The 12534-nt window shown below is 41.7% G+C and overlaps 1 protein-coding gene across 1 annotated transcript; it reads left to right on the top strand.

Annotated features, from left to right (window-relative positions):
* The first annotated feature begins 2400 nt into the window (after positions 1-2400).
* Positions 2401-10218, top strand: LOC125510650 (alpha-1,4 glucan phosphorylase L isozyme, chloroplastic/amyloplastic). Its single transcript, XM_048675892.1, has 15 exons — positions 2401-2686; positions 3898-4130; positions 4215-4316; positions 4604-4780; positions 4897-5172; positions 6069-6340; positions 6469-6586; positions 6678-7124; positions 7232-7384; positions 7492-7620; positions 7695-7931; positions 8239-8315; positions 8524-8710; positions 8835-9035; positions 9793-10218. Exons 1-15 carry the CDS (start codon positions 2506-2508, stop codon positions 9907-9909), a joined length of 2907 nt encoding a protein of 968 aa, XP_048531849.1. The 5' UTR covers positions 2401-2505; the 3' UTR covers positions 9910-10218.
* The last annotated feature ends 2316 nt before the right edge of the window (positions 10219-12534 follow it).

Below are 12534 nucleotides of genomic sequence, written 5' to 3'. Positions count from 1 at the left end.
GATTGATGTGCGAGGGCGGCGGCGAAGGGATCTGGTGTGGTGTCGCTCGAGGGCACCGGACTACCGGAGGCTTCGCTCGCTCGACCGCACGTTGCGAGTCCAAGACGATTTTTTTTCGCTGGTTTTCTTTCGTCGGTTTATTTTCGTTCGATCTACTTTGCCTGCGAGGGGAGTGCCTGCAGGCATCGCTCCCTGATAACGTAGGTTTGTTCGGTTGTTTTAACGTACGAAGGGAGGTGGGAGAAAATATCAAAGAAGTACCAAAAAAGACCGGGTGAGGTGGGACGAAAATAAAACCTGGAATGCGACCTACCAACTGAGACATTAGAAGTAGAGATATATGTTTTGTATCTCCTGTTTTTGGTATATTTTTTTGGTGAAACGCCGTTTCTTTTGTAAGCGAAGATCCATATCTCTGATCAGGCAGATTTTGCACATTCTTTTCTTATTTTAGGATTGCTCTTGCAAAAAGAAGATCATCAATCAACTTAGGGATCCTCCACGCAGACCCACCACGCAGCCTAGGGGCACCGTCTGGCCATCTGGAGCCCCGGTGGCTCCCTTGGACCCCATCTTCTCGCTAGTGGGGCCTTGGTCCAAAATAATCCATGTAATTTTTCATGTTTTCCGGCTTCGTATTTTTTTGGTAAAAACCCAAAAACAATAGAAAAGAAGAATTGGCCTCTGACACTAGATTGATAGGTTAGTCCAAATCAATATTATCAAAAATTGTGCCCAAACCATATACAAATGATATAAATATAACTAGAATACTTCATAAATTTAGATACGTTTGATAAAGTGCCAAGAATGGAAGAGAAGTGATCATATGCCGCCCTGTCCATATCGGGCTCATCAGAATGTTCCCACCATCAGACTCCAGCCCCAGGATTATTAACTTATGTCGGCGGTGCGCGGAATGGATCTTGAAGAAGGCGGAATTTGTGTCGCCCTCACGTAACCAGGAGAACTTGGCAGGTTGACGCGCAATCGACCTCTCCAGCAAAGCAAGTCCTAGGTAGGCGCGCTTCAGCTCGCAGAGTAACCGTACTTCTGGAGGAGCAAGCGGGTGGTGATCTTGAGCCGCCGAGACGAGCAATCAATTACCGAGCGAGAAGCATCTGAGTGGAGATGTTACCGAGCGTTCTGGAGCTCCAACTCTGCCGTTAGTGCATTGTCAGCTTGTGCTTTGCGTAGATTCGCCGGAAAGGATCGGGGTCATGCACGCCAGAATTCCAGGTGTCAGAGACCACCTAATGAAAACCATCGAGCTTTGATCAAAATAGCTCAAGATGGAATCTCCGATCACCTTGGGAGCGAAAATCTTACTAGTTTCGTTCAAGGCCAAGGTAGTTATATTTTTGTGTGTGCAATTATTAATCATTGGCCGCTTAGCAAACTCTTATTGGTTCGATAAACGTTAAAGTCATCCACTTTGAGAAAAAATGCTACTTGCTACAAACCCTTTCACTTTGGGAGGAGGGGGGGGGGGCAACATGTATCAGGATGATGGTGCCACCCTTGGCAAGGAATAAATCCTTGCCGCCTCGTCCTTGTTTGGATGCTGCTTCTTGTCATCTCAAGGAGGCGTGTGGAGGGTGGTGTGTCCCCGGATCTTGTTCTCTCGGTTGGGTTTTTTCTATGGCAAGTTTATCTCAGTGGTAGTGTCACGTGAAGCAGATGACGCGACTATGCGTCTTGGTCCTCTGCGCTCTAATTCCGGCAGATGAAGGTTGACCAACTTCAGCCTCGTCGGGGAGCGTATGAGATTTGTGTTTTTTGACTCCATCTGGTCGGACCTGTGGCATTATGTAGACCCTCTCATGTATTTTTTTCTCCTGGACAGTAGTCTGTTACACAAATCGTGGTCGTCGGATCTTCTAGTCCACATCGGCGACTTTTCCGACCGCCACTTCTACAAACTCCTTATTTTCAACAAGTCTCCTTCATTGAGATGGAAGTCCAGGCAATGGCTTTGCTCACGGCACACTGCCGGCGGATGCAAGAGAAAGAAGACATTCGACACCCCTAAAACTATGAAGATGTAATTTTTAATCTTTGTAAGTGTTTTTGTGAGGATTTGTGCTACTTTTAATATATTGCCTTTTGCCTTTTGCAAGGGAAAAAAACTAAACCATTACACGAAGAGAAGAGCCATTCCCAGCCGTCCAATAAACACGACAAAACGCTTTACAGCACGGGGGCAATTCCCAGCTGTCGAAATGCGCTGCAACGGAACCAGCGCTCCCCGACACGGTGGCACATGAGCCACAACTCGTACCATGCACCGTGCACCGGCGGTGGGCCCACTGGCCAGCGTCCCCACACGTGTACCGGCGGCCACAATTACACGGCACGGCACGGCGACGGAGAGATATTTTAACGCCTTCCAATTCAGAAGCTCCCCCATCACTCACTCGGGTACAGAGCGCAGCGGGCCGCGTGACTCTCGCGTCGTCGCATCGCGCGCGCTGCACACCACCGTCAGCGCGACCACTGCCGCCAATGGCGACCGCCTCGCCGCCGCTCGCCACCCCCTTCCGCCCGCTCGCCGTCGCCGGAGGTAGCGGCGGACTCGTCGTGGGCGCCAGGGCCGTGGTACCGCCGAGGCGGGGGCGGCGGGGGTTCGTGGTGCGGAGCGTGGCGAGCGATCGGGAGGTGCGGGGGCCCGCCCCGACCGAGGAAGGTAAGCGGCCGCGCGCTCCCATTGGCTGCCACGACCTGGAATGCTGGTCGGCTGTAATGTGGTTCGGATTTTCGCTGGTGCGACCTGAATTTGTGATCCTCTGACTGACGGCCTATGTGTTCCCCGGGTTTCGGGCTGTTGATTTTGTGCGCGCGCATTGCTAATCTACTTCTCTAGGATTTGTTAGGGCTCAGAGCAATCTTAAATTCGCGAATACACTTCGACGAATGTAGTCTGAATTTACTGAAACTAGCTTAGTTTGGCGCGTCAAGATAGACTGATGTATTTATGGTAGCAAATTCTGAAAACTTCTTCTGTGCGTGGACAGCCACCCCTCGTGGATGATGCAGCAAGTGCTAACACAGTGTTTGCTAGTACTTGCTAGTATCTGTAGCTGTAACAAAATCCTTCGAATCTGAACTAGTGAGATAAATCGTTTGAGATTTTTGCTGAAGATTACACAGTATCAATATTTCTGAAGGTGATTGGAACAGTATAGCATTTCAAACTGGCAACCAAGCAGGATCAGTATACTGACGCAATTTTTTTCTGAAGGTGGTTGGAATACCGGTATGAATTTTATAATCATTGAATTAAGGCGTAAGATTTGGTAACAAAAACTGCTTTTCACGGGAAACGATGAAACATGGCACAATTCAACCTGACTTTCTTTTATGAAAAGGCTCTCAAGCTGCCTTGTACTCCCTCCGTCCCATAATATAAGAACGTTTTTGACATTAGTGTAGTACCAAAAACGTTCTTATATTATGGGACAGAGGGAGTATTTATTAATGGATAAAAAGAGAGGTACAGGGTTCTAGTAGTAACATATGCAAATGGTGATACAGTATATTATCTACGATTTTGTGCAAGAATTTTCACACTAAAACAATATTCCATGCAGTTTTTAGTTTTGACTCTTTTTTTTTGAATTACTCCCCCACCTGAATATATTTCTCGAACCCAACATACAGTACAATAGTACAAATGCCGGGGCGGCAGCAGAGAGAGAGGCAGGGGGCGACCCCCCCATGCTATGTTACATGCAGCTTTGTTCTACCCACGCAGAGCCTGTAGCCAGTTTTGACTCTTTTTGAATTGTTTGGATTGCTTACCACATGTGTCACGTGGTTTTAGTTTTGACTCTTGACTGTTTAATACCTACTCTTTTTAAGATTTTGGATTCTAATGTCATCTGTCTTGCAACTCAGAGCTTTCAGCCGTGCTAACTTCCATTGATTCATCCGCCATCGCATCAAACATCCAGCACCATGCAGACTTCACACCGTTATTCTCGCCAGAGCACTCTTCACCCCTAAAGGCTTACCATGCAACTGCCAAAAGTGTTTTTGATTCTCTGATATTGAATTGGAATGCAACATATGACTATTACAACAAAGTGAATGCAAAGCAAGCTTATTACCTATCCATGGAATTTTTGCAGGTCTCGCAATATACTTTCTTCAGCCTTATCTCATACCTTTTGGTAACTGCGTTATGATGTTATATGTTTTTTTTTGTACTGCAGGGAAGAGCTCTTACAAATGCTATTGGCAACCTAGAGCTAACAGGACAATATGCAGAAGCGTTAAAACAACTTGGACAGAACCTAGAGGATGTTGCTAGTCAGGTAAGCCATTTTTGTCAGAGAATGGTTTTTAGTCCATATCAAAATTATTGCCGAGCCATTTTTTTAAATAACATTTTATTATTATTCATGAACTTCCATATTTTTTTCAAATCTGCAAAAGGAGAAGTTTTTTTCCTGGGGGTTCCACCATCTGACTTATATTTGTTATGCAGTTTTCAGAGTGATTGACTATGAAATTACGCCAAAACACGAGCATTGCCTAGAGTGCCCTGTAGTTTTAGAAATGTTAAGATTGGATATGTTACTTTTCTATTACAATGAAACAGGAACCGGATCCTGCCCTTGGCAATGGTGGACTAGGCCGTCTAGCGTCCTGTTTTCTGGATTCTATGGCAACCCTAAATTATCCAGCATGGGGATATGGACTTCGGTACAGATATGGCCTCTTTAAGCAAATCATAACAAAGGATGGTCAGGAGGAGGTAGCTGAGAATTGGCTAGAGGTAGTGATATGTCTTCTACTTGTTTACTGTTTGGAAGCGTTGATTATGTTGGTTTCTGTTTTAATGATCTGCATGTTAGCTTCTTTTGCCATTTATAACTGATGCTGTATCTCCAGATGGGAAATCCATGGGAGATTGTAAGAAATGATGTCTCTTATCCTGTGAAATTCTATGGCAAAGTGGTTGAAGGCACTGATGGGAGAAAACACTGGATTGGAGGAGAGAATATCAAGGCTGTGGCACATGATGTTCCTATTCCTGGCTACAAGACTAAAACTACTAATAATCTTCGTCTTTGGTCAACAACAGTACCATCACAAAACTTTGATTTGGGAGCTTTTAATGCTGGGGATCATGTCAAGGCCAACGAAGCACATCTAAATGCTGAAAAGGTATTCCTTTGTCTGCATTTATTTTGAATATAAATCATTAAATCTCAATAACTATTGATTTAAATGGTAAACACTAAACATTGTCTAGCTAGTAGTCACTGTGGTGTCCCTCAATGTCATTTTAGAATGTGCACAGTCAAATGTTTGATAACTTTTATTGTAATAATATGATAATATACAGAAACTTTGATTGACACTAGATTTTTCATAAACATACTTATTGTATTTCCATGTAAATAGAAAAGCTGATGTTCAGAGGTTTGTGTGTCAAAATGAACAGAGTTTGTGCACACATAATATTTTCATCTGGTGTTTGCAGTTCTCTAGGTTGTGTTTGCGTTTTCTCCTGCTCTGCCTTAACTAATCTCAGCATATGCATCAGGCTACATTGCTCCTCTGTGTCTATAAAAAATAAGTCTGATGATATATGGTTGCAGTCCAGTAGTTCGTAGATGGCACAGCATGGAAGAACTTTTCACATGGAAGCCTTACCCTTATAATTTTAATTATACCTTTTGAGTGTTTGTGCATTGTGTACATACACCATTAAGTATGGGTGCTCAAAAATGGTTTATCCCAAACTGTGCAAAAGCCGCCACTGTTTGTGTATTAATTTTTTTGAACTAGCTAAACAACTTGACCGAACAAGATACATACAATTGCACTCACTTCTGAAGCAGCTCAGTTGGACGGATTTGTTCCAATCCCGTGCATGGGTTAAATTGTCGACTTGTCCTCGCTTGTTCAGTAGTAGGAGTACTATCTATTATATTTATACTAAAGTTTTCTTTTTGTGATACAGTACAAACTTTTAGTAATACTTACATTTGCGACCACTGTGGACAAAATTTATTATGTCTAACTTAACTTTATCACTGGTCTTCTCATCATGCCAGATATGCCACGTATTGTATCCAGGGGACGAATCATCAGAGGGGAAAATTCTTCGCCTGAAACAACAATATACACTATGCTCGGCCTCCCTGCAGGACATTATTTCTCGTTTTGAGTCGAGGGCTGGTGATTCTCTCAACTGGGAGGACTTCCCCTCTAAAGTTGCAGTTCAGATGAATGACACCCATCCAACACTGTGCATTCCCGAGTTAATGAGAATACTGATGGATGTTAAGGGATTGAGCTGGAATGAGTCTTGGAGTATCACGGAAAGGTATCACAGAAGGGTACTGCAGTTTGATGTGTTATGCTGTTCCTCCAGTTCCAGTTAACTAATTTTATTTCCTCATCTGTCTTCCATTCAATCATGTACTGATTTTCTGATATCCACATCATTTGTAGAACCGTTGCATACACTAACCACACAGTACTTCCTGAAGCTCTGGAGAAGTGGAGCTTGGACATTATGCAGAAACTTCTACCTCGACATGTTGAGATTATAGAAAGAATAGATGAGGAGGTATCAAATGTGCAGATAATATTATACAATTAATTTCATGCTCTGTAGTTCAACTTATGGTTTACTTGTCTTCATCGTTGATTTTAAACAGCTGATGAACACCATCGTCTCAAAATATGGAACGGCAGATATTTCACTGTTAAAACAGAAGCTTAAAGATATGAGGATCTTAGACAACGTTGATCTTCCAGCCTCTGTTGCTAAACTGTTTATTAAACCAAAAGAGAAAAAGGGGAAGTTGCTTGTTGAATCTTTGGAGTCTATTGCTGAAGCTGACGAGAAAACTGAGTCAGAAGAGGAGGAAAACATTCTATCCGAGACAACAGAGAAAAAGGGCGAATCTGACTCTGAAGAAGCTCCTGATGCAGAAAAGGAGGATCCTGAGTATGAGTTAGATCCATTTACAAAATACGATCCTCAGTTACCTAGAGTTGTTCGAATGGCGAACCTCTGCGTTGTTGGTGGACATTCAGTTAATGGTGTGGCTGAGATTCACAGTGAAATTGTTAAGCAAGATGTGTTCAATAGCTTTTATGAGGTATTTGCATGATGATTTGGAAACCGTGATCTTATTTTCCAATGGCTGCTATAATCGTCAGGTGATATGGTATTCACCATCTGCCATTTTCTTGTGTTCTTTGCCAGATGTGGCCTACTAAGTTCCAAAACAAAACAAATGGAGTGACCCCCAGGCGTTGGATCCGGTTTTGTAATCCTGAATTAAGTACAATAATTTCAAAATGGATAGGCTCTGATGACTGGATTCTGAACACTGATAAACTTGCAGGACTGAAGAAGGTACTTCCAGTAGTTTTATTCCCCAATAATCAGTAATCTAATGCTTCCTTCACTTCAATGTTAACTGTGCATTGTTTTTACATTGATGTGTGTTCATCCTGTAACAGTTTGCTGATGATGAGGATCTGCAATCAGAATGGCGTACTGCTAAAAGGAATAACAAGATGAAGGTAGTTTCGCTGATAAGAGACAAGACTGGATATGTTGTCAGCCCAGATGCAATGTTTGATGTGCAGGTATATTTTGTACTAGAAAACATGTGTCTTCTTATAAATATGGTTTAACTCAGCTCTTGGTACTGGACACTTAGGTGAAAAGAATACATGAATATAAGCGGCAGCTTCTAAATATCCTTGGTATCGTTTACCGCTACAAGAAGATGAAAGAAATGAGTGCAAAAGATAGAATAAAGAGCTTTGTTCCAAGGGTATGCATATTTGGCGGGAAAGCTTTTGCCACTTACGTACAGGCAAAGAGGATTGTGAAGTTTATCACAGATGTCGCAGCTACTGTAAATTATGATCCTGATATTGGAGATCTACTGAAGGTAAATTTGTGTCTTTGATGCCACTTATCAGTCTTAATTTTCATGTTCTGTCACTGGCAAGTTGACTCCGACTGAAAAGCATTGAATGTTCAGAGTTTCAAAGGAAAACAGAGCAGTGAATGTTCTTAATGTCGGTGCTTGTAAAACTGAGCAACTGAATAGCCACAGGTTTTTTAGAGAACAATATAGCCACAAATTTTTTTGACACTTTTATTGCTATCAGCATCTGATGCTGATATTACTGATAACTAGATGAGGTAAATATAAGGTGACAGGTTAAGTCTGAGGATTTTTGTTTGTTATCCAGGTTGTATTTGTCCCAGATTATAATGTTAGCGTTGCTGAGACGCTCATTCCTGCCAGTGAATTGTCCCAGCATATCAGGTAATATTCTGCCTACTCTTATATAGTATGTGAATACATAAAAAAAGAATATTACCTGGAGTTGGCTGACATGGAATTTTTCATGTGCCTTTTTGTTTGCTATAATATGTACCTGGAGTCTTACTGGGATAGTGCCATCCAGAAGTGCCACCCCAGTTTCTATTTCTGTATAAGACGTGCATTTTTAACAGTATTACTATCCATTCAGTACCGCTGGAATGGAAGCTAGTGGAACCAGCAACATGAAGTTTGCAATGAATGGCTGTATTCTTATTGGAACTTTGGATGGTGCGAATGTGGAGATCAGAGAAGAGGTTGGAGAGGAGAACTTTTTCCTCTTTGGTGCACATGCACCTGAAATCGCTGGTTTGAGGCAAGAGAGAGCTGAAGGGAAGGTACCACACTTGTTTATATAGCTGTGCCTACTATCAAACTAGTAAAGATCTCTCCCATATGTGCTGTCCAAATAGTTTAGCTGAAGGAAAATCATAACTTTACAAGTTTCCTTTGCACTTGTAGTTTGTGCCTGACCCGAGATTTGAAGAGGTTAAGGAATACGTCCGCAGTGGCATCTTTGGGACTGGCAACTATGATGAATTGATGGGTTCTTTGGAAGGAAATGAAGGTTATGGACGTGCAGATTATTTTCTTGTTGGCAAGGATTTTCCCAGTTACATTGAATGCCAGGAAAAAGTTGATGAAGCATACCGAGATCAGAAGGTAAGTTGTATAACTGACGCTGTTTGTTTTCTGGCTGAAATGCTCACAGTGATTATGCAAACTTTCTGATATGTGATGGCTGACATCAGTGTTTCACTGTGAACGACTTCATTGATTCGTAGGAAGGAATATTTCTTAGTTTAAAGTTTCAAACTGAAGTATCTATCGGTGTGTTGGAAGATCATAAACAATCAGAGAATATAGTTGCTAGATGTGCTATATTACTCATCTGTTGGCTGTTGAGTGTTGATACATGAGCTTTGATGTAGCTAGACCTTCAGGAAAGTGCTTCTGTGCATTCCAATAAAAAAATAACTTATAACTTAACAAAACAAAACAATTAGGTTGAACCTCACCAGGGGGCCTTTTGTTATCTGTTTTCTGAAATGAAAATCAGAAGTGGGGAGCTCCTCAATTCGAAAAAGAAAAAGAAAATCAGGGGGTAACTGAGGGTCTGGTTTCCCTCTGTTGGAGCCCCCAAGAATTCTGTGGTCTTATTTTTGTAAGAGTATAAGATGCACTGCTCCGTTAAGTTTCTCCTTCAGCCATTTGTTTTCATTGCTTCGTGACATTTCGTGTGACAGCTCAGATCACCATATGCATCCCATTTGTACACATTATTTTGCTACCGTGGATATTTCCACTCTGTTTCATGTGTGACATTTTTAATTCGTTACATTGTTACTCTAAACATTAGTCTAATAGATTTTCAGAGTTTTGACCCTCCTAATCACATAATATCCGTTTCGACCTGCAGCTATGGACAAGAATGTCTATCCTCAACACAGCGGGTTCCCCCAAGTTCAGCAGTGACCGGACGATCCACGAGTATGCCAAGGACATATGGGGTATCAGCCCCGTCATCATGCCCTGAATAATTCAAGCAGCTTCCAGGAACCTTGAGAGTCTATGAGGCGCGATTGGTCGCTGATTTGCCTTGATTCAGCGAGAATGTATTTCTCCCCCCAGTTTTGTATAGGCATATGCAAGTTCTGACATGGACCTGAGTGCTGAGAGCATGCAGGGTAGTTCATCCTTAGCAATATTGCATGTCAGTTAGCCAGTATTACCCAGGCTTATGGTGTGTGTATTTCGCTGAATAAAGTTGGAGCAGAGTCATCAAACAAACATACTTTGGTGTATCTGTAATGATAAATAAATGGTACATGTGACTGAACAAAAAGTGTCGTTGGCGTGCACATGTAGTAGAAGCATGTTTCTTCAGAGAGGGTGCAAAGCTGAAAGCACCCCAGCTTTGGAGTGAGAATGCAGAAGTTACGAAAACATTTGTTTACATCCAAAGTGCAACGGACTCTGTCATAGAGCATGTCCAATAGCAGCCCTATAAACCTATAACAGAGCAGTAGCAGTGGTCCCTCACATTTTGAACCAAAAATGCAGCTCCAACGGCTGCCCTATTTGTAAAATTTACTTCAAAATTTGTTGGACAGCCCTAAAATGCAACACCAACTGATGTAAATGTACAACTATTCGGCTGCTGCCCTAAAATTTGCTCCAAGTGGCGAACCACTCAGGACCACAAGAAAACAGTTGTTTTACGTTGTGCCAAAAATGTTGCTTCAACTACTGCGCTATAATAGGCCATTATCACTACATCTTTATGTCTTCTCCGATGATTTCCTCATGCGATCTGATCGTCAGATGTGAGTAATTCTGTAAGGCACGTCATGTTGATTAGCTTCATGTCTCGAATTTTGAGAAAATGTTTGATTGAACTATCAATTTTCTAAAAGTGAACTCTTCCTGTTTGGGGAGCTAATGATAACCTTGATTTATATGAGAAGATTTTTACTTGTGAGTTGGAAAATTTACCTATGAAGTAATTGGCATGACTTTATCTCATATTAGAATCAGGAATAAGCATTTGAAAGGAGTGGAAGATAAGACAGAGAAGAATGGTGGATGTTGGCACGGTAAATTGTTGGGTTCCATTACTGGTAGAATTATTCCAGTCCAGACATGTCTTACCAACATGCCTCTATTCACGATGTCTTTTTATCCCATCCAGTGGGAGTTTGATTTTAGAGCCAGAATGGTCTGGCAAGGTGATGATGATAAACAGAAATATCATTTGGTAAATTTGAAGACTTGTTGTAATCCTAGATATCACGGGGTTTAGGTATACTAAACCTTGAGCTATGAACGAAGTTTTGTTAGACAAATGCTTTTGGAAAATAAAAACAGAGTCTGCCCTCTGGCAATCTGTTCTCTCGAACAAAAAATTCCAGGTGGATGTTTATCTAGAGCCAAGATAAAGTTGGGGATTCCCAGTTTTGGACTAGCATTCTCAAAGCTAAAAATATATTTTACTGATTTTGCAAAAACAACCTTGGGGACGGCAATAATACTAGATTTTAGGAAGATTGGTGGGTTGATGATAACCACTCAAACTGGTGCACCTTAGGCTCTACTTGCTCAGCTTTGACCACAATATAACGGTTGTCAAGTCTATAAAAAAGGTTGGCATGGTTTTAAATTTGGGAGAACTCCGTTTGGGAAATCTTTGGAATTATGGGAAAGTTTAAGACTGAGATGTGAGGAAATTGAAGTGGGGATTGGAAAAGACAAAGTTAATGCTGACTTCGGATAAAATATTAGTTAAAGCTTTGTACACGAAACTAATCGAACCTAGATGTTATTTCCCTCAGAAATTTCTATGCAAAGTTAAACTTCCCATGAAATCAAAGTGTTCTTGTGGCTTATGGTTTGAAAAAACAACCTTAGCAAGGATAATCTACTTAGGAGATGGCGGATATGAAATAAAATGTGTGCTTTTGTGGCAAAGATGAAATGTTGATTATCTATTTTTTCAATGTTTAGCGGTTGGATTTGCATGGAGTCTTCCGAAATGTGCCTTTACTCTACACTCTATCCCTACTAGCTTAAATGAATGCTTTGGAAACTGGATTAAAAGTTTTCTAAAAAATGAAAAAAAAGGTGTTGGTATGATCTCTGTTGTTTTTCTAGTCCATTTGGAGATGAAGAAATGATGTGTATTTTGATATATTTTTTTACTAAGGACCCTTTGACTTTGATTAATACTATATTTTTGGCTGATCCACTCTACAAATAAAGAAGGAAAATACGCCGGGGGGCAAGATTTCTCGAGCAAGTAGCAATGAAGTGTATCGTTCGTCGCAAGGATGGAGGCACGTTGTTTTGTGGATTGGTGGCTAGGAATCCAGGCCCGATGCTCTGTTGCTGCTATATCCCTTGAGAGTTTCTGCACTAGCTTCACCTACCTTTTGAGTTTTTCCTCTTTTGTTTTATTATATATGTTGATTGTTGCTCCCGGTCTTATATATGTTGTCCATTGGTCCTCCTGCAAATCTTGCGGATGTGTGCCCCTTCCCACTCCTCCATGAAAAAGTAGAGGTGCCTCGCCAGCGACGAGAATGTTTGGCTACACGGTCATCGCCTGGCTGCCTTGGCATGTTGAATATTTGTGCTTCCTCCTTCGCAATAAATTTTTTCTGAG

Source organism: Triticum urartu, chromosome 5, assembly GCF_003073215.2.
Source record: "Triticum urartu cultivar G1812 chromosome 5, Tu2.1, whole genome shotgun sequence".
Classification (NCBI taxonomy): domain Eukaryota; kingdom Viridiplantae; phylum Streptophyta; class Magnoliopsida; order Poales; family Poaceae; genus Triticum; species Triticum urartu.
Note: the sequence above shows the minus strand (reverse complement) of the source record. Positions and strands in the feature narration are given on the sequence as shown.